We start from the raw sequence: 25,868 nt of genomic DNA, 5'->3' as shown, positions 1-25,868 counted from the left end.
TGCCTGTTCTAAATACCTTTCTTTCTCTCTTGCTGTCTGTTTTGAAGACTTGTCTGAAAGTACTTTGCCAAATGTGTCCTGGAAAATCAGAGAACCTTTTTCTATGTTATAGGCCCGCTTTACCTTTGATTTTATATGAAAACCCATTTCACATGATTCATCCGTTTGGGTGTACAGAACACTAATTGTTATTATTGATTTTAAATTCCGTGACCATTACAAGTAACCCAGATGACTGGCAGATAAAGGGTAATAATCCATGGAGTTCTGGAACTGTTTCATGTTTGTCTGGAGTACTTTATGTGATCAATATTAACTGCCCCATTGAAACTAACTGCTGTATCAAATAACAGTCAATCAAATGAATGTGCTTAGAGATTATTTATTGAAAGCTTTAATTGTTCACTGGGGCCCTGCTTATCAGAGGAAACAATAGGAACCAGAGATAGGATGAACAGGTCTGGATTTGCGGAGAAAGTTGGAGGATGCAGACGAATAAGGTGTCTGCCACTTGGGCAAGAGTTTCCAGAAGCCCATGTCAGGCTTCTAGTGGGCAGAAGTTCAGTGCAAGTACATCGAGAGCTCTCTGGAGAAGAAGGTGTAATGATTTTCTTGCCTTTAAAGCAGAGGCTGTGAAAAGTTGTCACTTTGAGAGTTTTACTGCTTCTTGTCCACACTCCCACTGACATCCATTACCCTCCTATGCATCTTTCCACCTGCATTCCTCATCACTGCCTGATGGTCTGAGATAATGGAAATAGCCTGACTTGACACAGGATCGATCTCTACAGCTATGAAATGGGAATAATTATGTCTACATTGCAGGATTTGTAGGAAGATTAGAGATAATGTAAATGAGGATTCTATTCTTGCCCTGAAAACATTCAGAAGTCACTGAGTAGACCTTCTGATTTCAATATGACACCTATGGCTTCTATGCCTTTGCTAATAGTGAACGGTATTTGTTTTATTTGGCATCTCTTTTCCTCAGTCAAACGGTTCCTCTCTCTGTGGCTCATAACCTAGGTGACAGTTCTTCCTGTTTGTCACAGTTTGAATAACACTGTAGTCCTGATTCAATTGTATCCATTTACCAAACCCCCAGATTTACTACAGATGATTGACTTTTACAAGTGAGTGTTGTCACCTTCAAAGTTGTCACAATACACTTTGCCCAAAGATGCTGTCAGGGGCGCCGTTCATTTTTATTACTCACTGATGGATTAGCTCTTGCCGATTCCATTCAACAGATGGCTCTTGGGTGTCTGCCATGTTCCAGGCTCCCTGGTCTGTTCTGTGGGGACACCAGGACGAATCCAACGCTGTCCCTGCTCTCTCTGGACTCCCAGTGTATGGGAGAAACTTGTGTACACAAGTCATTGTGACACAATCCTCTTATAACACAAATGTAAGGATCTCCTCAGGACTTTGAATCCGAGATTGCTTATAGAAAGAACTAGAAACCACTGAGAACCACAGCTCACGCATGAGGTGGGTGATCAAGTGGGTCACACATTTTTGTCACAGTGGAGCAGGCATGAAGTTTTTGTATGTGTCTGCTTCAGAGGTAGTTTCTAAATGTAGTTTACAAAGTGGAGTTTTAAACTTATCTTGAGCAATGGAATAAGTGGATACCTTCCAAAATTGCTTCTTGAAGACTCTCATATGGATGTTTCTGGAGTGTTTGTTAAATAATGTTCTTTTGGGGTTAGGCCTGATTAGATTAGATTTTTAAAAATCATTTCTTTCTGATTGTTTCTGTGATTGATTGCTGTGCAACAAACCGCCCCCAAACCTAGTGGCCTAACAGTTTATTACCTCATTATTCTGTGGGTGAACTGGGCTCAGCTGGGCAGATCTTCTGCTCCACATGCTGTCAGCTGAGGCTGCAGTATCCAGGGCTCAATGGGGCTGGAAGTCCAAGGCGGCTCCCTCACATGGCGGGCAGTCCATGTTGGTTGGCTGCTGGCAGAGAGCTCAGCTGGGGCAGTTGACTGGAGTATCTGCATGTGTCTCGTGTTTCTCACAGCATGGCAGCAATATTCTGAGAGGGAACATTCTGAGAGGGAGGAAGTACACGCTCCCAGTCTTCTTAAGGGCCGGATCCAGAGCTGGCAGAGAGTCACTTTCACCATATTTTATTGGTTAAGCATCACAGGGCCAGACCAGTGTCAATAAATCTCCCTCTCAAGGGGGAAGTGACAAAGAATGTGCAACCGTTGTCAGTCCACCATAACAATCATGACTGATATGCCCTATAATCAGAAAGCAAATGTTGTCTTCTGACAATAGAGGCTAAATTGAGAAACTATTGTGGGATTTTAGTTAGTTTTCTTCTTTTTTTTGGCTGGTTAAATATTTAACAAAATTCTACTCTAATGAATGTATGTACATTATTATCAGTTAATCCTCACAAATAATTCTGTGAGGAAGACAGGATTATCCTCATTTTAGAGAAGAGGAAATTGAGGCTCAGAGAAGGTGAGTAACGCGACTGAAGTCACACAGGCAGTACGTTGTAGAGCAGGGCTTTAAATCCCAGGAAACTCTTTTTTTCATCCTCCATGTGCAGTTACTCACTTGCAGGTCATCCGCTTTGGAGTGAGACTGTCATCTCTGCCAGCTGAGTGAAGGATTCTTGAAAAATTGTTTTGTCTTAATAATAACATGAAAGGACCATGGAAGCTTTTGGTTTTGGGGGGAAATGTGGAAAAGAGAGGGTAAAGAACTGGAACTCACATAATTTCCTCTGATTACATTATTTTCTAATAGAAGCCACAGCCTTTTAAATCATGGAAGAAACTCTGAGGCTATTTTACTGTTTTGTTCTTTTGTTTTCCATCCTGTTTGTTGAAGGCTGCGCAGGCGCAGTCTAGAGCTCACAGGAGTTGGGGTCAGGATTAGTCTTGTATTTACTGAGGAAGCACAGGAAGGTGACAGAGGAGAAACAAGGTTTTTCATGTTTTTCTGGCTCACTCATAACCCTCATCCTGATGTGGGCACTGATGGGCTCGACTTGGTGGTGCCTCTTCGTTAAGCCACACTGTTGTGTCTTCCATTGCTTAAAAAAAAGGAGGGAGAGAAGAAAACTTTCTCAGATATAATGAAGTTAAATTGATGTTTTAGTATTTGCCACCTATTTTAAGTATCCATTTTGTTTAGAAGGGCCCAAACCTAAGAAAACTGTTACTCTTTAGTGAAGTTTACATTAATAGTAATAATGGTTATTAGCCTCTCGCATAATGCTCTTATTTCAGTGATTTCAAATATATTTTAAATGCAACATCTTGTTCTGTATTTTGGATTTTTGTATGCCATGTTCTTTCTACCTGCTTCTTCTGTTTGAAATCTAATTGCTGTTGAATGATATATTTTGAGGAAATAGAAGCAGGTGGACGAATTGAAGTGACCTGCTAAAGGTCACGTAGTGGGTTCTAGGTGGAAGTAGATCGAAGTCCATAAGATGCTGCCATGTGTCACAGTGTGTACAGTGTGGGACAGTGCAGTGTGATACAGTGGAGTTGGGCGCGCTTTGTGTACCGCCCCTGCTGTGGGAACTAGAGCTCCAAGCTGCCTCAGTTGTTTTTATCTGTAAAATGGATCCATAATGCTTACCTTGCAAGCTTATCATAGACTTAAATAAGACAGTGTATTTAAAGTACCTGACACATAATACTCAGTAAATAGATGTTTCCCTCAATACTTTATTATGAAAAATTTTTAAATGCAGAAAAGTTGAAAGAATTTTACAAGGAAGCACCTGGATACCCACCATCACACTAACCATTAAAGTGACTGGGTTTGTTTTCTGTGTTTCTACTCATTTCTGCTTAGTGTGTGTGTGTTTTTGCTTGGTTTCATTGGTTGGGTTCCCTTACTAACCTGGGAAGTCCTGAGATCAGATGTTGTGTCCTTTACGTCTGTCTTCCCAGTGGTAGTACAATGTTGGTATAGCTAGTATAGTACCCGGTCAGCATTCAGTTAACTGTGGGTGTCAATGGGTATGTTCGAGCATACCACCCCTTACTATACTAGAGATCAGCCCTCTCCAGTAGAATTTCTAAAGTGATGGAAATATCTGTAATTCTGTGTTGTCCAGTATGGTGGTTGCTAGCCATGCGTAGCACTTGAAATGTGGCTAATATGTCTGAGGAACTGAATTTTTAATTTTATTTCATGTTAATTTAACTTTCAGTAGACACATGTGGCTAGTGGCTATGGTTTGAACAACACAGCTCTAAATACTTTAGCTATTAATATTTTTTCAATATTTGTTCATCCTCTTTATTTCCCTTTTCCTTTAGCCTTTATTCTTCTTTCTTATTGCTGTTAAGGAGCTCTAATTATCTCTTTATGTGGATGGTAAATAGACTGCAGGAGAATGTCAACAGAATACTGTAGGGTGGCGATTTCAGTCATTGTTAACTTGTTTTCCTTCTGGGTGGAACTATTTTTCCTGGGGCCTGGCAAATACTTAGCGCTTACTTTGCTAACACTTAATTTGCGAGCTCAACCAAGATTTTCACAGAATCCCAGGTGGCTGGATTTCAATTATATTCATTGTAGCAATCCTATCATGGTAGAATACAGTTTCTAGTCCCTTGCTCCACACCTTTGTCTATTTGGTTTTCAAATAAACACAGAGTATCTTCCAACATTTTCGAGTTGCTTTCAACTCAGATAAACATTTTAAGCTTCAGGGAGGCAGAGAGGAACAGGCCATACTCTCTGGAAGCCTCAGTGTGTGTTCTAGAAAATGCCTTGCTCTATCTCCCCTGAGTGCCTTCTCCTGCTCATATATGTGTGCTCTGCTTTGTAACTCACTACGTGGCACACAGCGAGTGCTCGGGAAATATGCTGAGTCTAGTTCAGTGAAAATGAACTTGAAATTCAGGGCATCTCAAGTGGTCTCTGCTTTTATTTATTTGTATATTTTTGGGTCACTCAAAACACCTGACAGAAACTTGAGGGAGCCATGAAAATGAAAGGTTCAAGTTGGCTGTTATGGCAAGCCCTTCTAAATGTGTTAGCTGGAAAACTGGCCTGAAAATATGAGAATGGGATATTTCCTTGGGCTTCTGGCACTGACTTTGATATCCTAGGAATAAATTTTCTGATGGTACTTCCTGTTAACCAGGACATTACCACTCTTCCCTCCCCTGTTTTTCTGTCCATCCCTAGAAACGGTGTGAAGAAAGTAAATAGAAATACGACCAAATCAACAAGCAAGAGAAACCTTTGAACCAAGATTTGTCTTTCTTCCCTCTCTGATGGTTTTAAGTTGGTGACTGATTTTTATCAAAATGAAACAATCACCATCATCATCATGTTTATTAAGTGCATGTTATCTGCATATTATGCCAAGTGCATAAAACGAATGATGTCACCTAATGGTCAAAGCAGCCTGAAGATAAAGGCACTGTTCTTGCTCTGTTTTACAGAAGTGAATTCCCAGGCACAGAGGGGTCAGGTACATTTCAGGACTCTTGTGTAGGACAAAGCCAATCGGAAGTTCCCATCTTAGTTTGCATAATGAGGGTTTCCTTCCCTCTGCCAACTATGCAAAGTAAACTCCTATTTTCTTCGCGGGGAGGGGGAAGGAGGGAGGTTGGGAGCCTCAGAACCCACAGAATAATAAAAGGGTTTCCAACCGAAAGCTGGAAACAATACATTTTTAACAAAATGGGCACTTACTCTAATTGCTGTGCCCCTACTGTTCAATTCCTTTTTATGTCCTAATTCATTAAATTATGTGCACACACAAGCTTATTATTTACAGATGTATGCACTTTTAGCTGGCTCATGTGAAACAGATGTTTCACGAAAGGTAAGAGAGAGCAAGTGATCTCAACTCTTTTAGTGGGTATCAAGTGAGTCTTATGGCCTGTTACCTGCAGGTCTTTCACTGTTATTTTGAACTGCAATGTCCAGTGTGAGGAAGAGAATTCAGTCTCTCCCCTGGAGGAACAAATAAAAATACAACGACCCTATAAGCAGACATCTGCATCTCAAAATAAAAGAGGGTGTGTGCAGGTGATAGGCAGGTGGTGTTCACATGTGGGCTCGGGTGGATATGAATGAGTTTTATAAGCAATCTGAGAAAAAAAGAGACCCATTGCATTACGGTCGACTTTTTTATTTTTTAAGAGCTTTATCCTATGATATTTTAATCATTACAGTCTTTGAATTCATAGCTGAGCAGTTATCATCCTCCTTTTCATCTAGAATTTCTCAGTTATTTTTAGATGGAATTATTCCATTGCTCTAATAACTGGCAGGAATGCATGCGAAACTTGGGAGAGTGCCTCTGATGTCAAATGACTGCCTACCAGATTCTGAAAGAGTTGAGGTGGGCCCTTTCCTTAGGTTCTTCAAGGTTCCACATAAATAGTCTTCAATTCATAATAACTAGAGTATTAATTTCAGTTGTTTGTTGCTATGTAACAGACCAACCCAAAACTTGGTGGCTTAAAACACAATCAAGGGACTGGCCTGGTGGCGCAGCAGTTAAGTACGTACATTCCGCTTTGGTGGCCCGGGGTTCGCCGGTTCGGATCCCGGGTGCGGACATGGCACCGCTTGGCAAGCCATGCTGTGGCAGGCATCCCACATATAAACTGGAGGAAGATGGGCATGGATGTTAGCTCAGGGCCAGCCTTGCTCAGCAAAAAGTGGCAGCAGATGTTAGCTCAGAGCTAATCTTCCTCAAAAAAAAAAAAAAAAAAAAACAAAACCACAATCAAGTTTCAAAGTTCTGTCTTGCCTGGGGTCTTTTATGTGGCTGCAATCAGCTGGTGCTGGGGCTGGGCTCAGCCAAAGCCTTGACTAGGCTGCATGTTCAAAATAGCTTCTCTGTTCACATGTCCAGTTCCTCAACTGAGATTGCTGGAACAGCTGGAGGCTGCCTGAGCATCTCTCTCCACATGGCCTCCTCTTGTGACATTGGCTTCCTTACAGCATGGTGGTCCCAGGGCTCTTTGCCACAGCTTCCTTCAGAATAAGCATTCCAAGAAACCAAGGAGTGAGCTGCAAGGCTTCTTACGATCTAGCCTCGTGTGTAACACAGCATTACTCTTGCCACATTCTGTTGATCAAAAAGAAATCACAGTAGCAGTTCAGATTCAGGAAGAAGGACCTATGCAATCATGTGGAACCCTGGAGGTGTGGCTCATTGAGCAGCCATCTTCAGAGACCACCGACCATACTAACTAGCTGTAGAAATAAATGTACACCCCTTTTTCACTACAAGGTAACATGGCCTAATAAGGATAAACATGATCAATTCACATTGCCATAAACTAGGCGGCATGTCAGTGAACAATTATTTCAATACTTCTTCAGAATATCGGGGAGCAATAATAATCACCCCTCCAGATCCACAGGGAAATTTATCGTTTATGGATTGTTAGGAGTTCTCTAAACAAAAAAATTGGAGCAGAAAGATGGCTGAAATTGTGTCATTTTGCACTTTGAAAGCTGGAAACCATCACAGATGAAATATAAAATGGGACATGAAATATTAAGTGGCATATCAGGTTTATTGCATATATGACCATGAGAGTGCATTTTATTTTGTCTTATGGAGCTCTAAAAAAATCCATGTAATGGATTAAAGGTATTAAAACTCCCATATTCTACCTGGCTCTAGGCCAGGGAACAAGGCATGATAAATAATCCCAATAGGCAGAATATGTAGGAAGGAATTTTAAAATGTATTTATGATAGACATATTGACCTCCCTAACTAATAAAAATGTATACGTGAGGTTAGTTTTGAAGGAAATGTGCAGACCTTACACATTTATAGTGCGTATAAATATATATATACTGTAGTGTTAGCATCCTTAAAATATTTCCCACATCTCTATGACATATGGCTATCATACGCTGTCTTTACCCTGGAAGCAAAGAAAAGCATGCATTTTATAGTAACATGTGCAGTCACTATAAGAAGGAATAGTTTTAATTTCCTTTATCTTAACACTGGTCAGGAAACTGAGCCAAATCTGGCCTGTAGCCTGTTTTTGTAAATAAAGTTTTATTGGAACATGCCACACCTATTCATTTCTATCTTGTCTGTTGCTGCTTTTCCCCTATAATAGCAGAGTTGAATGCCTGTGATAGAGACCATATGGCCCAAGAAGCCTAAAATACTCACTATCTGGCCCTTTACAGGAAAAATGTGCTGATCTTGTCTTAAAACATTAAAAAATTAGTAAGATGGCTTTTAGAGTAGAAATGAGCGCTTTGTTTCTCATTTATAATAATCTTGTATGTAGATTTAGGAGGCCAGTTCTGGATCAAGCTGTTTCCTAACTGTGTGACCTTGGCCAAGTCATTTAACCTCTCTAAGCTTCTGTTTCCTCCTATGAATAATGGAGATTAAAAACCTGATAATGATAATCCTACTCTTCTTTACACTTTTGCCATGAGGGAGCAAGTGGGGTAATGTGAGTGAAGGTGCACCTCCAGTTACCCACCACCATGTAATGTGTGCTGTTGGCAGCTTCTGCTGAACTGGCTGAGATGATCATCATTTATCCGATAGTGCATATAAGAATTTCTACGCAGGGGCTGGTCTGGTGGCCTAGTGGTTAAGTTCGCACGTTCTGCTTCGGTGGCCTGGGGTTCACTGGTTCAGATCCCAGGCGCGGACATGGAACCGCTTGGCAAGCCACGCTGTGGTAGGCATCTCACATATAAAATAGAGGAAGATGGGCACGGATGTTAGCTCAGGGCCAGTCTTCCTCAGCAAAAAGAGGAGGATTGGTGGCAGATATTAGCTCAGGGCTAATCTTCCTCAAAAAAAAAAAGAATGTCTGTGCAGATTTCAGTCTTTTATTTATTTTTTTCAACCAACATTGATGGAGCTCCTGCTGTGTACAGGGCACTCTGATAAGCAGTGAGTATTTAAAGGCAAGGTGGCCGAAGCCTTTGTGTGTGCTAGTAATATGCGCCGTCCTGGCAGCCTCGGGCACCCATCGGATCCTTCCTCCAGCTGGGACTGTGTTGGCCGTCTGGTATTTTTAGTTGCCCATTTGTGTGGGCCGAGAACAGTGTCTTCTAACGTCTTTATAACTCAGCATTTAGCACCGTGTCTGGCCCTGCCAGGTGCTCAATAAATATGGGTCAGCAGCTGGATGTTGTTGGCTGATCATCACTGCCCTGTGCTGCCTGGCTCTCCATGTGGTCCATCCAGAGGTTTGTAACTTTGGGTTTTCAGCAGCTACAGAGGGCTCTCAAAGGAGAGACGGCTGTGGTAAGGAGGTGTGTCAGGAGGCTGTTTCTAAGGGTTCTGTGTGCGTAGATTGGCAATGAGCCAGGAAAACCCACGGGGTGAGAGGGCCGTCGTGTTGGTTTGGATTAATGCTTGAGAGGCTGGGAGGGCAGGGACAGCTGAGAGAGTGTGTAAGGAGGCAAAGCTGACATGACTTGCTTTACTCAAATTAGCTTGTGGAGAATCTCTTACATCAGGAGGGACAACTATTTCGAGAGAGAAAATGGAAGTAAAGGCCAGCAAATCAAGCCATGAGGCTGATGTGTGGGAGAAAGATGAGATGGTGAATAATGCTGAGGTTCATCAGCGTGAGCATGATCCTTGATACACTCGTGATGATAACTCTGCTGTGTCACTGTGACAGGCGTTGAGCCGAGCGCTTTACAATGACTTAGCATTTAATGCTCACAGTGATCCAATGAGGGATATACTATCATTTTATACAAGGAGAAATTGAGGCTCAGAGAAGTTAAGTGACTTGCCCAAAGTCACACAGCTCGTAAGTAGGAGGGTTAGGATTTGAACCTAGGTAGGCTGGTTCCAGAGTTCACACTTCCAACCACATGTCTCAACTTGTCTGTAAAGATGGAAAATTCCCTGAAGGAAGGAATATCCAAAAAGACCTGAGCCTTGGAAACTGTTCACATTTGGAAGATTGGTGAAAATTTCTTTGAATTGTTTTTTTTAAGTTTTCCTTAGCGATTTCTTTTTTAAGAACTAAAATTAAAACACTGTGAAACTCGCATCCTTCTTGATGTGGGGTCAGTGAGCCGAGGAGTTGAAAGAAAGATTTCTTGGACTCTCAAGATCTGGCAGTAGTGCTCTTTTATTTAGAGAATAGTGTGGAATAGCATGGGGACAGGACCCATGGGCAGTCAGAGCTGCTGCGTGGGGACAGGGCCCACTGGCAGGAGGAGGTGCTGCTGCCCCCGCTACTGCTGCCAACATGGGTGGAGAGTAAGGGTAAATTTAAGGCATAGGTATGTGAGCCATCTCTTTACAAGACAAAGGAAAGAACATGTAAAAAAGTTAAAATGGTATCAGTGCAGGTGGGGTCTGGCCATTGGGTGGTCCCACAACTTTTAGACAAGAATCAAATTGGATTAAGTAAAGGCCAGAAGCCACCACCCTAAATACTATCTTCAGCTAAAGACAAAGGAGGATGTTGGGGGGGTCAGTTACATGAGGTTGCCAGACAGTAACCAACTTAAGTCCTTGCCTTCCCCATTAAGAGTATCCAGAGATAAGGCCATCCCACTTCTTGCTGGCACAGAGAGGGAGGCATCTTTACAGATGGAGGTTTCCCTTACAAATGTAAATGTTTCTCAACAAAGGGCAATCAAACTTCAGTCCTCAGAGCCTGCTTCTCATCTGCAGTTTTAAAATTTAACCAGCCTAAAATCCTCATCACTTCTCACATCAAGAACTATTGAAAAATCACCGTTCTGAAAAAAAATCAATAATGTTACAGCATTTCTATAATCTGAAAAATTCCATATAGAAATTTAAGAATCTTTTAAAATAAAATATCCCTAAGCCTATCCTTTTGAACTGATACGTTATACTCATCTCCGGCTCTAATAAAATCTTCATAGTAGTCAACTAGAATGTTCGCTAAGGATGTTCCCTCTCTCTGCTTCTGGTCACGCCTCCCACACACGCTGCTCCTGGGAAAAGAGGAGTTTAGCTCCTCATTTGGGGCGAGCCAGATCTGCAGACGGTGACAGAAGAGCTATCTCACAACTTTAGAATTCTGGATGTTGGTTTCATTCTTGTGCCAAATAAACTTTGGTTAAGGGAGTGTCTATGGCTCACTGGCAAGAGAAGGAGAACCAGTTTAGGAGTGAGGAGCCCAGAGCCCTCCCCATCCCCCCAGCAGAGTCCTGAAGCTGGCAGTGTGCAGGCCACGTTTGGCCTGAGTTACTGCTCCTGACAGTGTGTAGTCACACGCCCTTGGACCACCGCCAAAGGCCTTTGGAACCTGGGTCTTAGTTGCTGCCATTCTGCCTGCTGGGGGGTGGTTTCTCAGCAGGAAGATTTGGGAGTGGGTGGGGGTGTGTGTGTGTGCATGTGTGTGTGCCTTCTAATTCCTGTGTTTGCTTCTGGGGGACTTTCCTACTTTATTGCTCTGACTGGAAAGAAAAAACGGCATTATTGCTGTCCCCTTAGCTTCTTTCTTTTTTAGTTTTCCACTTTTACTGTTGGTCCCTACGTCTCTATAGTCTGTATGCTCTCAAACTTGCTGCCAGGGACTTTGCCAGCCTCTTGCCAAAAAGCTCCGCCCAGTCCTAAGAGAGGATGTCATTGTCTTCTCCCAGCAGTGGGTCACACCCATTCTCTTGAACCAAAGAGCATTTGCGGTTAAATCGCTGCTCATCAATTCCCATCTGTATGGCCTTGAGCAAGTTCTGACCACCCTGTGCTTCCAGTTTCTTCTGGTCAAAAAGAAATACTAAGACTATCTCCTAGGGTCGTTATTGGCATCAAATGAATTAATGTATCTAAAATGCTTAGAACAGAATGGGGGTCGTGGCTCGTCCATAGTACATGCTCCGTAAATGGGAGCTATTAATATTGTTGTAATGTTATTATATGACTGGACTCGAGAGATGTTTCTGTCATCTTCCAAGGTCACAATATTAGTCTCATTATTAAGATATGGCTTACCCACCTTTCCCCAAATTCTCTAATAATGAAGCGTTAGCTATTATTTTTATGTGTTTTTATAGAGTTTCATAGTTTACAAAGTGTAAACCCTGCAATGTAGTACGCTTACTTGTCATCTCCATTTTCTAGATTAGGAAACGGAGGCTCAGGGAGGTGCAGTGACTGCTAGTAAGAGGCAGAGTTAAGAACTGAGCTTATGCCTTGTGTCTCCTAGGACCGTGCAATGTCTACTTCTCTGGTGCCGCTGTAAATTACTTTCTTTGCAGTCCCACCACTTTGTCCTGAAGTCTCCCCACAAGGAGCACCCTTACCCCAGATCAGAGTTTTTCATCCTCACCACTATTTATAATTTGAACCAGGTAATTCATTTTGGGGGGCAAGGGGCTTTCCTGTGCATTGTGGGCTGTGTAGCAGAATCCCTGGCCTCCACCTACTCAATGCCAGGAGCACTCCCGAGTTAAGACGGCCAGAATGTCTCCAGACATTGCAGAGTGTCTCTAGGGGGGCAAAATCGGTGTTGGTTAAGAAGCGCTGCCCTAGATTAAAGAAGCTAGAAGAGAAAAATGTGTGTGTGGTGGGGGTGGAGGTGGGATGGCCATCGCACACTTACTGGGTGCCGGGCAGGTTGCAAACATTGTGTCCCTTTAACCAACAGGAATTTTAGGATTGTCTGCATTTTCATGAAGCAGATCCCACGGCTCAGAGGAGTAAAGAAAAGTGTGTGGCTATTAAATCAGTGAGAGGCATTCAAATCCAGGTCCATCTGGCAGCAAAACCCAGGCCCTTCCCATCGCTTCCTACACACAGTTTTCGGCAGGCTCATGGCGTTTTAGTTCTTTTTAGGAACCAAGAAAACCCACACAGGGAGGATTCTATTGGTTTCAGAGTTATTTTGAGGCCACTGTTATGAGTGTATCCGTGTAAAAAACAAAACAAAACAAAACAAAAAATCTTTGTAGCAAATTTATGGCCGAGTAAGCAGAGCATTATTTTGTTGAAAAAGAGGATTTTGGCTAAATTCTGGTGTAATCTCACTTGAACTTTCTCACATCTCAGAAGAGGGGCAAGGATCCCGCTGTGACAGAGCCCAATTTCATTGTACTTTCCTCCTCATTTCATCTTCCTTAAATATTCCAAAAATGATGCCCCCTTTACTTTTCTGTAAGGCTAGTATCAATGTGGTTTTCAAATATGTTTCCAGTACATAAGCGAGGAATTGTGTATCTGAGATGATATATATTTGAATGTTCCTGTTTTAATCCACTTCATGTGCAGGAAATTTGAACAGACGATAGAATATCATTCATTAGTGCAATAATTACTTTTTAGAAATTATGGGAATCCTGGTTAGAAGTGGGACATAGAAGTGAATCAGCTGGTGTCGAGGTAAACTCTTCAGGGGGACCTTAATGCGATGCAATTAGCTTCATGTACACACGACTCCGGAGACTGGTTGTAGCATTTGTTCAGTTAATGCAGCTCCATTTCTGATTCTTCTCAGTTCAGATCATTAATAAGTAGTTAGATATGTCGGCCCGTTAAGTGATTTTAAGGGAGAATTTATTTGAACGCTGTCATAAGCTATCTTAGTATGTCCTAGAAAATAGTGATATAAAGCACCGTCTGTTAAAAACGTCACCCAAAACAACCTATGAGATAATTTTCCACTATGTTCCTTGAAGCAAGAAAGCATATTATAAAAATGAAATGTAGGTGTTGAACGTGTCATGGTCCCTTATGAAAATATGACAGCACTTCCCGTGGTCAAAGTCAGTCCCAGGGATAATTTCTGCTGCTGGCCGTGAGCCCAGGCAGGTGTCACTGCAACCCAGAGTGATTAGTGATCCTGAGCTCGCTCTCTCTCTTTTTAGCGCCCAAACTATCTTGTCAAATTTAACCACGTCTGGAATTAAATCAGTGTTTGGAAAATTATAGCCAGGAATTAAAAGAAAGGGAGGGACACAGTTTTGCAGTTCTCAGATTCGAGTAAATAGATCTGACCAGACCACATCCAGGGATGTTTCTAGCAAAGGAAACGAGAGATGGAAAATGAGAAAAAAAACCTGTGAGTTTTCATGAAATAACAGTAATGTATATTAAGCCATTTAGATCTCTTGTAAAGGCTGCGATTGGTGGTGTGTTTTTGAATTTCCTGATTCTAAGGTGCAGAGTTCCTGGTCCCTTTCCTCCCGTGGTTTTGGGGAGGAGTAAATGAGTTAATGGTAGGAAGCACTTAGTGCAGGCCCTGGTACACAGTAAGTGCTCAGTAAATAGTAGATACTATTAGTTCAGGCTCTTCCGGTGCAACTTTGAACCCACTGCCAACTAAAATCCACTGCCAAAGTTCTGTGGGAGAGGAGGAAGGCTTCTGACATTTGGTGAGCATAAACACACACACACAGCCCGAAGATCTTAATATATTAAGTACTTAACAAGGTGGAGGATTTAGCAAGGACCTGTGCAAGGGGAAGCTGAGGGAGTTCCAATGCCAAATTGACTCAGCAAAATGTTTGGGATTCTGGGGAGGTTAGGACAGTAACGAGACATTTTTATGTCAGGATGTCTCAAAAGTTGTTAATGTGCATAGGAGTTATCCGGGGATTTTGTTAAAATGCCTCTTTTGATTCGGCAGTCACTCCTGGGGTGGAGCTGGAGTCTGGCGTTAAACGTGTTCCCAGGTGATGCTGATGCTGAGGCTGCGGGCCAGGGCGCGCGCTTGGAAAAGCTAGGCTTGCTTTAAGGACTCGAAAATCAAAGTCTTCCCGCGCCCCTGCTTTTGTCCCCTGTCTGTGTTCAGCACCTGTTGCATGTGTGGTCAGAATAGCGGGGATTCTCATAACCCAGCTCCAGCCCTCGGCCAGGATCCCGGGTGACCCGGGCAAACACACACTTCTTCAGGGTCACGGGCAGGTTACTGAGTCAAGACTGCCACAGCCCCGCGATGATGTTTTCCTTCTCTCTCCACCCCCGCCCTCCCTTGCCTGCCCCAAACCCGGGACTAATCTTGGAGCTGCTTAATCATAACAAAGCCAGCAGCAGAGTGAGGCAAGACCATTTCAAAGCAGAGCTTTTCTTGTTTGGCAATTACCTAATTTCAGAATTCGATTCACAGATTTGCAAAACCCTTGTGTATGGAAACAAACCGCTTCTCCTGAAGGATGATTAAAAGCAGACCCCCCTCCCGAGGAGGCGACAGGAAAATTAAATGAGCGACAGGATGGAGGGTTTTTTCCCCCACTCTAACGTTTGGAGGCATGTAAATTATATTTTAATAAAATGTCTACACGCGCCCGCGCACACGCATGCGCACACGCACGCAGTGGAAGATCTGGTTCTAATTACTTGTACTTTAGTTGAACTTTGGCGTTTCCTTTGACTTTCTCCCGAATGTATGTGAGCTGTGGGCCTTGCAGTCCTGCAGTGAATCTTCAGAAAAAGGGGGGAAAACTCCAGAGCGGCTGTCTTCGGTGCCAACACAAATGAAGGCCAACAGAACGTTTTGACCAAATGCAACACTTTGCTGTTCTCCCTTAATTAGCTGAAATTACTCCCTTCCACCGGTCCCGGAGCTCTGGGCTCCAAATCCTCCTGGGGCCATGCAGGAAATGCCTTTTGCTTTACAACTCCTTTTGCTTTTAAGGCTCAGCTGCCCAGAGAGTGCGTTAAAATACTGTCTTAATCATCGAAGGTTCTAGTAAAAAGGCAGGGCTTTCATAATGCATGATGCCTGCCTGCCGTTACTCAAGCCCCACGTAAAATCCTGAAATCTGTCAACATGGTTTAGCCAGCAGTAAATTAGTTCTCACAAAGAAAAAAGTAGTATACTGGGCTCTCTCTTAAAAATGTTATCTGCTACCTAATCTAACCTTTAGAAAAATGCCAAGCATGTGAGGAATTGTGAAGGGACCTATTGTTGGAGCCTTTCTGTGTGTTTAAATGACACTCAGGTGTGTTGTAACAACAAGGACATTTATACTGTGTTTTCTCAGGAGAGTTAAGTTCCTAAGTGCCAAGTCCTCTTAACAGGCAACAGCATTAATTTTTTTTGCTTTTATTTTGGGAATGAGTTCACCCCCAGAGTTGTGGCAGTGTTTAAGAAACCTGTGTCACTTGAGAGCGCTGGGCTTCTGCTTTGGCACCATCTCAGTCGGTGGCGATTTCGCTTAGTTTGTTTTTGCTGTGTCTGCAGACATCCTCTGAGTTTGAAGTCCTTCAGACAGCGCATCTCGAAATGCCATCTGCCACGGGTGCCCATTCCTCAGCCGCCTGTTGCCTGGCCATGAGGAGATAAGGGCAGAAACTGAGAGCAAGGATTCAGAAACTTTTACAGCAATTTGACAGAGTAATTTCATGTCTGTTAAATCATTTTTCCCCCCTAAGTTGTAGTTTGTGTTTTGGACATTTTTGTCTTATTTCCTCTTTTCTAGGGAGTCATTTTTATTTATGTATTTTTTCTAGGGATTCTTTTTTATTGAATTTTGTCAGTCCATGAGGGCTTAGGGGGAGGAAAAAAGGAAGAAGTGGTTCTTTACCATAGATGGTCTAAAAATCACTAATTTAAAGCAAATGCCAGCCTCCCTAGCACCAGGAATTCTGTTGCTGGTGTCTGGTCAGGACCACACTTTGAGAAGCACTGATTTAGAGGCAAACCAGACTTGCAATGAATTTTTAAACAACAAAGTGAGTCTAGCTGTGTTTTCCTTAGTGACAGCCATCTCCGTGTTGCAGGGATGGAGAAGTTTAAATTATGGGCTAGAAGCTTCTGTTCTTGCAGGTTTGGTTCGGCTCACTGTCTCCTTTCGCATGTGTGGAGCCCAGAGAAGCTCCCGCAGCATCCCTCATGCTGACTCTGCTCTGGGCAGGGACCCAGGGAGCCAAGCATCCATCTTGCCCGAGTAGCAGAACTTCGTCTTGGCCGTTCCCTTACAAAGCAGGGCAGCCTATCGGGTTAGCAGTTTCGATGCCACCTTGGAGGCTGCTGCTTTTTGGGGATGGGACCATGAAACAGAACTGAGTCAGTCAGTAAGCAAGCAAGGAAATAAATAAAAGCAGGAGGCAACAATCAGATCGAATTATTCCACAAAGACTGCTTCCCCAAACTGAAATCGCATCAGGATGGCTGGAGTGCAGTTTTTATTGAATGACACAAGCCTCTTTTTCCCCTGGGAAGTCTAAAAACTGCTTTTTTGGCCTGCTTGAGATCGCTGAATGAGCTAATATGGGACACATTGTCTGCTGAGCCTGCAGAGTTTTCGAGCAAAAATTTTATCATTCCTTAGACTGATTGTGCTTGCCTGGAATAAGGAACAAAATGAGGCCTCTCAAGGGCATTTGATGAATCTAACTCTAATTTAGAGGGACTAATAGATTATTGATTTAAACAGGATGACAGTGAACAGATCAATGGCCAGGCACTCTAGCTGCCTTAAATACCAAACCTGACTAGTGAGAGGGGAGCCATCAGGCTGTCCCCCTCGCTCATCTCCCACTGTCTTCATTGGGGGAGGGAGGGCAGCAGGCGAAGGGGACCGCTAATAAACTTTGCCAAAGTGTGTTTTGCTACATTACCAAAAAGGCCAGAGGTTGCATTAAAGTATGAATCTGCTTTTATATTGATGCCATATCCTGGTTGTAATTCTAGAACTTGTTTTGATATGTTTGCCTAAGGCTAGCTTTGGCAACCTGACTACACCCCGAGATTTTTTTCTTTTTTTGCTTTGCATGTTCTCAATGTTATAGGCCACCCAGAGGAAACAAAGGACCATAGGTTATTGATTTTGAGGGTGATGTTTGAATATAGATAGTCAAATATTCTTTACCACCAGTGAGAAAATTTTTCTGAAGATGATTATTTCTTGTCGTGTGTAAGGGTTTTCTGTTTGTGTGGGATTCATTTATGGTATTTGTACGCTTCAAATTACAAACTATAATAGAAAGAATCGATTCATCCTTCAAGATACAGCCTGGTCACTTCCTCCAGGAAGACTTCCTTGATTTTTTCCTGGGCTGAATGAGGTCTGTAGACCTCTGTTGTTATATTATGTCATTAGTTCACAAACTGCTGCAATTTGGATTCACCTGGGACTATATTTTTTAGAAAATACTGGTGCCTGGCTCCCACTTCCAGACATTCTGGCGTAATGGGTCTGGGATATAATCTGCACATTAGGATGTTTGAAAGCTCCCCAGGTAGTTCTAATGTACAGCCAAGTTTGGGAACTATTGTGTTTTATTCCAGTTGTTGGTTTCCTCTCTATTAGGCCAAACTTGTCAAGGCTTAGGGATTATACCATGCATCATCCAGAGCATATAGCATAATGCCTGGCGTGTTACAGCCACTCAGCGAAAAGAAACGATTGAACACATGAATGTTCATTGTACAAACATGAGAGAGTTCATAGCATTACTGGTGAAATCACCACAGCCTTAATAAAAGTCCAGAGCCCGCACTAGTGGTTGCTTACAATAGAATATTTTCATTCATGGCAACTATTCAGGAAAGCTTTCTGGATTCATTCATTTGTTATAAATGACTCTTATCCACAGAAAACGGCTTTTACAAAACCTTTGTAAAATGTTTTGGGATTTTGGTGGGCTCCCCCTTTGTGTGTACTTTGCCCCAAGTTTCTCGACTATTAAATTGCCCACAGTTCTGTTTCCTCTCTTCGGAAGGGTGAAAGGCTGGACTGCCTTGAGTACATGTACTTGGAGTGGCATATTTATGGAAATTACCACCCACTTTTGAAATTCAGGGCATAGCTGTGACAGCTGAATCCAGCCCTAACAGAATTCTATTTACAACTTTCCTAGACAAACCAGATTAGCTGTTCTACATGAGCGAGTAGAACATTACAACAACCCCCACCCCCCCAACACACACACTTTGCTTCTGTGGAGAACACGGTGCAGGATTGATCACAGTGGTGGGGGCAGGGCTCTGCCAGCGTTGCTGGAACACTTGGGTGAAGTTGAGGCACACAAATAAAAGCCATCCAAAAGATCTTGGAGGCATCTAAGAAAGGGCTCATTTACTGATATTAGGAGTGTAAAATGACACAGCCTTTCCAGAAGGCAGTTTATCAATATGAGGTAAAAACTAACAAGATACTTTTAGCTAACCATACCTTTTGAACTAATAATTCTACTTCTGAGAATTTTTCCTAAGGAAATAGTCAGAGATGTGCTGAGATTAGCTACAAAGATATTCATCATAATGGAATGTTTTGCAGGAAAAATATTTATTGACAAGGAAATAAACTCATGACACAAGTTAAACAAAGTCCCAAACAGAATCTACACTATAATTCCACTTCAGTAAACAAATTGAAAACATTTATATGCATAGAAAAATGGTCTGCAAGGATATATGCCAAGATGATAACAGTGATTTTCTCTGAGTGAAAGGCTTGTGGGTGATTCAGTGTGTTTGTTTTCTTGGATTTTAACTAAGAGCAATATATAATTTTGTACTTTTAACAAGTACAGTCATGCGCTGCATAACAACATTTCAGTCAATGATGGACCGCATATACGATGGTGGTCCCATAAGATTAGTACCATATAGCCTAGGTGTGTAGTAGGCTATACTGTCTAGGTTTGTATAAGTACGCTCTATCATGTTTGCACAACAATGAAATTGCCTAATGACGCATTTCTCAGAATGTGTCCCCGTCGTTAAGCGACGCATGACTGTGCTGTTGTCATCACTCATTTGCTTTCAGAGAAGCTGATTGGCTTAGTGGGAAGAATGCTTTTGCATTTACAGCTTGAGAACTGATCCGATAGCGGATGCCAACCTGTCTGTAGAACACTGGCCGTGATTGTGCCGGGCTATCCAGAGGAAGTGCTGTCTTCATCCCAGAAACCTGGGTTCTAACCAGTAAAGACTGTAACAGATTGATCTACTGTGTAGACCTGCACTACTTTAAGGCATTCATTCCAAGATTATTCTGAATTATGAAAATGCTGTAATTATAGTGGATTCTATTCCAAAGGGATAATTAATTACTTTTTTAAGGAAGCAAATGAGCACTTTAAAGCCATTTGATTTCCAATTTTATCACTTAATAACTTTGAGGGGCATTTAGTGCTTGGAATGAAGAAGAAAAAGGAAAAAGTTTACGTATTAATTCAACAAATAGTTATTGATCGCCTACCTCATATGTGCCGGGACCTTGTCTAGGTCCAGAACACAGCTGTAAAAAGTGTAGGTAAGTTCCTTGGCCTCATGAAACCCATACTTGGGGAATAACAGAGGTGTAATATAAAATTGTGCACAAACTTTCTAAATTTAGACGCTAATTAGGGTTTTATAGAAAATAAAATAAAATAATGAGATAGGGTGAGTAGGAGTCGGAAAGGGCATCTTACTTAGAGAAGTCATCTCTGAGGAGGTGACCTTTGCTCTAAGATCTAAGAGATGAAAAGGAACCAGACCCGTAAAGGTCTGAGAATTCCCAGGTAGGGGAAATGGTTAGTGCAATCGCCGTAAATTGGTATGAGAGCTTGGCCTATTCAAGAGACAGAAGAAAAGCCAAGTGTTTAGAAATCAATAAATGAGGAGAATCATTGAATTTGGTGATGTTGCTAATGGTCCATATCATGAATAGCCTTGTAGAGCCTAGTAAGGAGTTGGACTTTGAGCTAATTGGTGACCGTGGGCGGGCTTTAAGCAGCTAAGTGAGAGGGATTGACTTTAACTTTTCGAACAATTATCTTGACTGCTGTTTGGAGAATGGACCTAGGGTAGAAGAGTAGGCACAGTGAAGAGGCAATGGCTGTAACTGAGGTGGATGACTAGCCTGTGTGGTAGCAGGATTGGGAGATGAGGATGGATTAACAACATATTCAGGGGTAGAGTTGACCTGACATGCTGGAAGCTTGGCTATAGGACAATCCCATCAGTAGAACTTATAATCTGGGACAACTGGAAATTTTATACTCTGGGAAACATGCTGTATACTGTAAAGTGGTTTGGAGATTGGAAGGTTCTAGAACATTATTTTAACCACTTTCAGTTACTCCCTTCCCCATTTCTATCATACCTTAATGAGCATTTTTGCTTGTGATAGGAATTGGGCCGGGTCTTGCTTTGACTTTGAACATAAATCTGGAGAGTAAAGGTGGGAGAAGACTTGGATCTTCAGTTCTATGAATTCCTATTTCCTGTGGAATTTGAGGGGTTAAATAATGAGATGGGGGATCGCGTATTTTTAACTCTAAAATACAGAGCAACATGCCTGTGTGCCATCATTAGTGTAACCCAGTTCTTCTCAAACGTTAATTGTGCATTCGGTCAGCTGGGGGTTTTGTTAAAATGCAGATTCTGTTTCCACAGACTTGAGCTGGGGCCTGATACTATGTTTTCTAAAAAGCTCTGAAGTGATGCTGATGCTGCTGGTCCAAAGAGCAGTTTTTGGGCAGCAAGTGTCTTACCAATGGTGTTATTAATGAGGATCAGTTACAGCCACGTGCTAAAGGCCCTCGCATCTGCTTGTTGAGTGGTTGCTTTGGGCATTTTCTTCATTTGTCTGAAGGAAGTTTACTTCTGGTTAAGTGAGCAACAGGATCAAACAAGTCATTTCAGAGACTCAAAGTGCTTCAGAAGCTAGGGGAAATAGAAGAGTAGACGGAGCCTGGGGTTTGCGGTTGGGTAAAATCTGACTTTGTGTCTTGACTCTGCCGCTGCCCTGTTGATCTTGGACAGGTGGCTGCCCTCCTCCTAGTTTGTGTTTCTCTTGAGGGTAAGGTGGTGATGAACTTCTCTCCCTCACAGTGCTGTGGTGCCCTGCAAACAAGAGAGACGGATGGGAGTGCTTTGTAAACTGTAGAGCCCCACGTCAGTGTCAATACCCCTCTGCTGTACCTACAATGACAACTGTTTCTGTGAGTCTGTCCCTGCTAGGGTTATTGCTGAATCTGGGGCAGAGGCCTATGAATTCACTGGTGAAAAATAACTGAACTGAAATGCGTTTTCTCTTTTCTCTCCCCCTGCCCCATCTCCATCATAGCTATTGAAACACAGAGCACCAGCTCTGAGGAACTCGTCCCGAGCCCTCCGTCTCCACTTCCTCCCCCTCGTGTGTACAAACCCTGCTTCGTCTGCCAGGACAAGTCATCGGGGTACCACTATGGAGTCAGCGCCTGTGAGGGGTGTAAGGTGAGTACCCACGCCTCTGTGCCCAGGCGCTCTCGTTCTCCACGGGCTCCATGGAGGTGACGCAGCCAGCTCCAGGAATGGGCTGCTTTGACATCTGTGACATCACCTGCAATCAGTGTGGTGGGCTCGTCGTATTTGATAGTTTCATTTCTTCCTTATATCTCGTTAGTTAAAAATTCAGAAACGTCTGCGAATGATTGATTGGGGCCGAATGTTCTAGGGCCTTCAAAATAATACGTAACAGTTCTTTTCAGGTAACAAGAGCCTTTTGAAGGAGTCCTGAAAAGCATCATCGTGTTTCTCGTTAGAAAATGCTGTCTGGTGTCTTTGTAGTTTTATTTTATTTTTAAATATGACTGACAGTCCACTGAATCAACTTGCAGAGAATCCAAGGTTGAAATTGGGATTTATCTTCTGGCTGTTTCCTCAGCCCTGTGGCCTTTGAATTACAGTTTGATTTCCAGCCTGTAGGGACTTGCTACTGTGTGTGTGTCATAAATTCAGGGGAGCTGGATTTAAAATTCCAGCCTACAGAGTAGTGGAGGCTGCACATGTGTCAGAGAGGATATGGCTGCTTTGAATCAAGCTAGACAATCGTTATTGAGTCCAACAGGGCTTAATTGAGTGAAAGAGCTTCTTATTTTTTTTAAAGAGAGAGAAGAAACAAAGAATGACTTCATAGGTAAATCCAACTCGTCCACAGACAATTTTTCAAAGGAACTATGGCTGTCTTGAGCCAGCCCTTCCTTCGATATACAGCTCCTTTATGTTCTCTCTGATGGTTCTTCAGGTCTGTTGTTTATATATCTAAATTGTGTGATTCATCGGTAACTGTAAACATGTTGGAATAATATTACAGGTGCTCCCATCAAGTGCTCCATGGCGTTTTATATTTGGCTTATCAGAGTTAGCACTTATTATTACTGTGTGTATTGGTTAGGCACTATTGTGTAACAAATCATCCTAAAACTGAATGGCTGCGTGTCTCTGGTCAGCTGCAGGTGAGCTAGTTGGTTCTGCTTCAGGGTGCTGCCTGTTGGGGGACCCTCAGCTCTCGTCCATGTGGTCTCTCATTCCCCTTGGCCTGGCCCTGGCTTGTTTGCACAGGCAGCGTTCCCGAATAGAGAACAGGAGCGCACACGAGGTCTCCAGAGGCCTAGGCTCAGAGTGGCACACTGTCACTTCTGATACATGCTTTTGGCCAGAACAAGTCCATACTCATGAGGTAGAAACATACACTCAACTTCTTAATGCGAGGAGCTGCAAAAAATTCCTGCCTCACATTATAAGAGGCAGGAATACATGGGGAGGAAAATTGGGGTCGTTTTTGCATTCAGTCTGCCGCCTTATGTCTAATTGCCTATGAATGCAAAGTGGAGAGGGACCCCAGCTCTATCGCCCAGCACCTAACACACAGCCTGACATACAGTGGGTGCTTACCGATGTAGGTTGAACAAACCCATAAATGTCACTCAGCCCCTCAAAGAAATTATGTGTGTTTTCCCTTCTTTTCAAATCATTTGAATAAATGTATTATTTTACAGAGTAAGGCCAGTTTGAGGAAATTCATTAAAGACTTAGGAACACCTCTCTACCTCTGGGATTGTGTTGGTTCTTTTAAAGGAATGCCCTTTCCTCCAGTAGCTTCAGATAAGGTGATCAAGAAAGTTAACACGGCAGCCAGTTGGCAGCTGGATACAAAGCAAAACACTTGTGTGTCTAATTATTAGTTTATTATTGGTAACCCCTAGCTGAACCTACTTAAATTTATCCTGAGATTTGGTAAGTCTTCAGTGGAATACCGGTTCACTTTGTCCATTTGTTGTGCAAAATTTAAACAAATCATTTTCTGGTGCTCATTTAAAAGTTAAATGAAAAGACATTCCTTTATTTCAAAAAGTTTTAAGTCATCTCATGTCCAGAAATCTTCATGAGGTATGTTATATCTCAGCGTACCTGCTCCCGTTATGCCCTGGGAAAAGAAATTATCCAGGATGTCTCTTCTCGTGCCAGATTCCAGGCCCTACATATTAAGCTGTTTCACAATCTGTACAGTACAAACTGTTTTAATCTGCTCTTAGCTAATTCCCTGACCTCTTGTTTAAATTTGGGATTCTAACTCTTTTTAGGAAAAACCCCAACAAAACAAAACCCACACCAGCCCAAGCCACTTTGATAAACTTGGTCAAGCTGTTCAGAGTCATGCCGCGGTATATCTTTTTAATAGAATTATAAGCCCAATAAGGTCAGATGAACTCGCCAGCCAGTCGTCAAATTTGAGGATTTTTGTATTGTGGGTGGGTCTCTGAAAGCGTGGATGGCCTTTCTCACTGGTTGTTGAGGAAGACTGATCTGCATTTTGGCTTGCTTGGAAAATAAAGTGACAAGATTCACAGAACGAAAAGAATGAGAAGACAAAAGAATAGTGTAAGAGCCAAAGAAAAAGAAATGTAACTTTTAAAAAATTCAGTATAACTTTTATCATTTTTCAAAATTATCAGTGCAATACAGAATTTATCGTATGAAAAATAGAAAATTAAAACAACTATAGTTCCACCCTGGGAGAAAACTCCTCTTAAACCTCTTTTTCTATGAGTATATGCATATTGTTATTTTTCTTTTCTTGTTTTTAATAAAAATAGAATTTTATGCTGTATACTGGTTTTAACCTGCTTTTTAAATTTAATAATCTTTCACAACCAAAATTTAAACAACTGCATAATTTTTATGGTTATGCTGTTAATGTAGTGGTTTATGATTATATCGTAATTTATTTAATTAATCCCCTATTATTGTACCGTTAGGATGTTTCCAATGTTTCTCTATTATAAATAATGCTTTAATGTATAGCCTTTAGGTATATATCTGATAATTTCCTTAGGATAAATTAGTAGAAGTAGAATTTCTAGGTTAATGGCTTTGTACATTTTTAAGGCTCTTGATACAAATTGCCAAAATGCCCTCTGGAAGAGGTATATCAATTTAAGCTCTGTTAGTCTATAAAAGCTTAATCTTATTGGAGACTGTCTATTAGCAATCTCTCCCTTGTGATAATAAGGTAATGAATCAAGAAACAACTTCTTTTCTGGAATTCTGCATATATTTAATTTGATTGTTTATAGTGGATGACACCATTAGCAGATGCACTTGGGCCATGATTGACCTATGAGGGCTGGCCCATCCTTTGGCTGGAGATCAAAGATCACTACTCTGGGCTGGGAGCCTCTGCTCTATATTAGGACTCCCAAACAGAACCCTGTTTATATCATTAGGAAGTAATCCCCTTCTTAAAGAAGTGACTTCTGCCTGTCATGACGAGGATGACCTTATTGATTATTGTTTGGAGAAGAAAACCTTCTATCCTCCTAGGAACCAGGTGGTGGTCTCATGAGACCTTCTATCCTCCTAGGAACCAGGTGGTGGTCTCAGCCTCAGAATTTAATGAATAGGTTGTGGTCCACCTCTGGGAATGGCCAGTGGCTGCTGTGTTTATACAGCATCACCATGACAATGTAATCACGGGATGCCCCGTTTAGGGGATTTCCAGCTGGCAATATTTTGCAGGGGACAAAGAGTACATAAAATGAATATGTGGTGTGGTTAGCCAAGAAGGTTTGACAATATAAAGTAATAAAACTGATTTTCATGTGTCTTTAAGGAACAGTCTCATTGCTCATAGCTAGACTTTATGCACAATTTTGGCCTTCATTATATTGTACATTTCCAGTTTTTGTAGCTTTCAAAGAGTATGGAGTCTAGAGTGAGA

The 25,868-nt window shown here is 42.2% G+C and overlaps 1 protein-coding gene across 3 annotated transcripts in view; it reads left to right on the top strand.

The window, feature by feature from the left end:
* RARB (retinoic acid receptor beta) overlaps positions 1-25,868 on the top strand; it is a 694,360-nt gene that overhangs the window by 535,560 nt on the left and 132,932 nt on the right. For all 3 annotated transcript variants that reach the window (XM_070239010.1, XM_001494115.6, XM_023620840.2), the window contains one exon: positions 21,954-22,102. In XM_070239010.1, the coding sequence (XP_070095111.1) occupies positions 21,954-22,102 (149 nt within the window). The remainder of the gene's footprint in view (positions 1-21,953; positions 22,103-25,868) is intronic.

This window comes from Equus caballus, chromosome 16, assembly GCF_041296265.1.
Source record: "Equus caballus isolate H_3958 breed thoroughbred chromosome 16, TB-T2T, whole genome shotgun sequence".
Lineage (NCBI taxonomy): Eukaryota > Metazoa > Chordata > Mammalia > Perissodactyla > Equidae > Equus > Equus caballus.
Note: the sequence above shows the minus strand (reverse complement) of the source record. Positions and strands in the feature narration are given on the sequence as shown.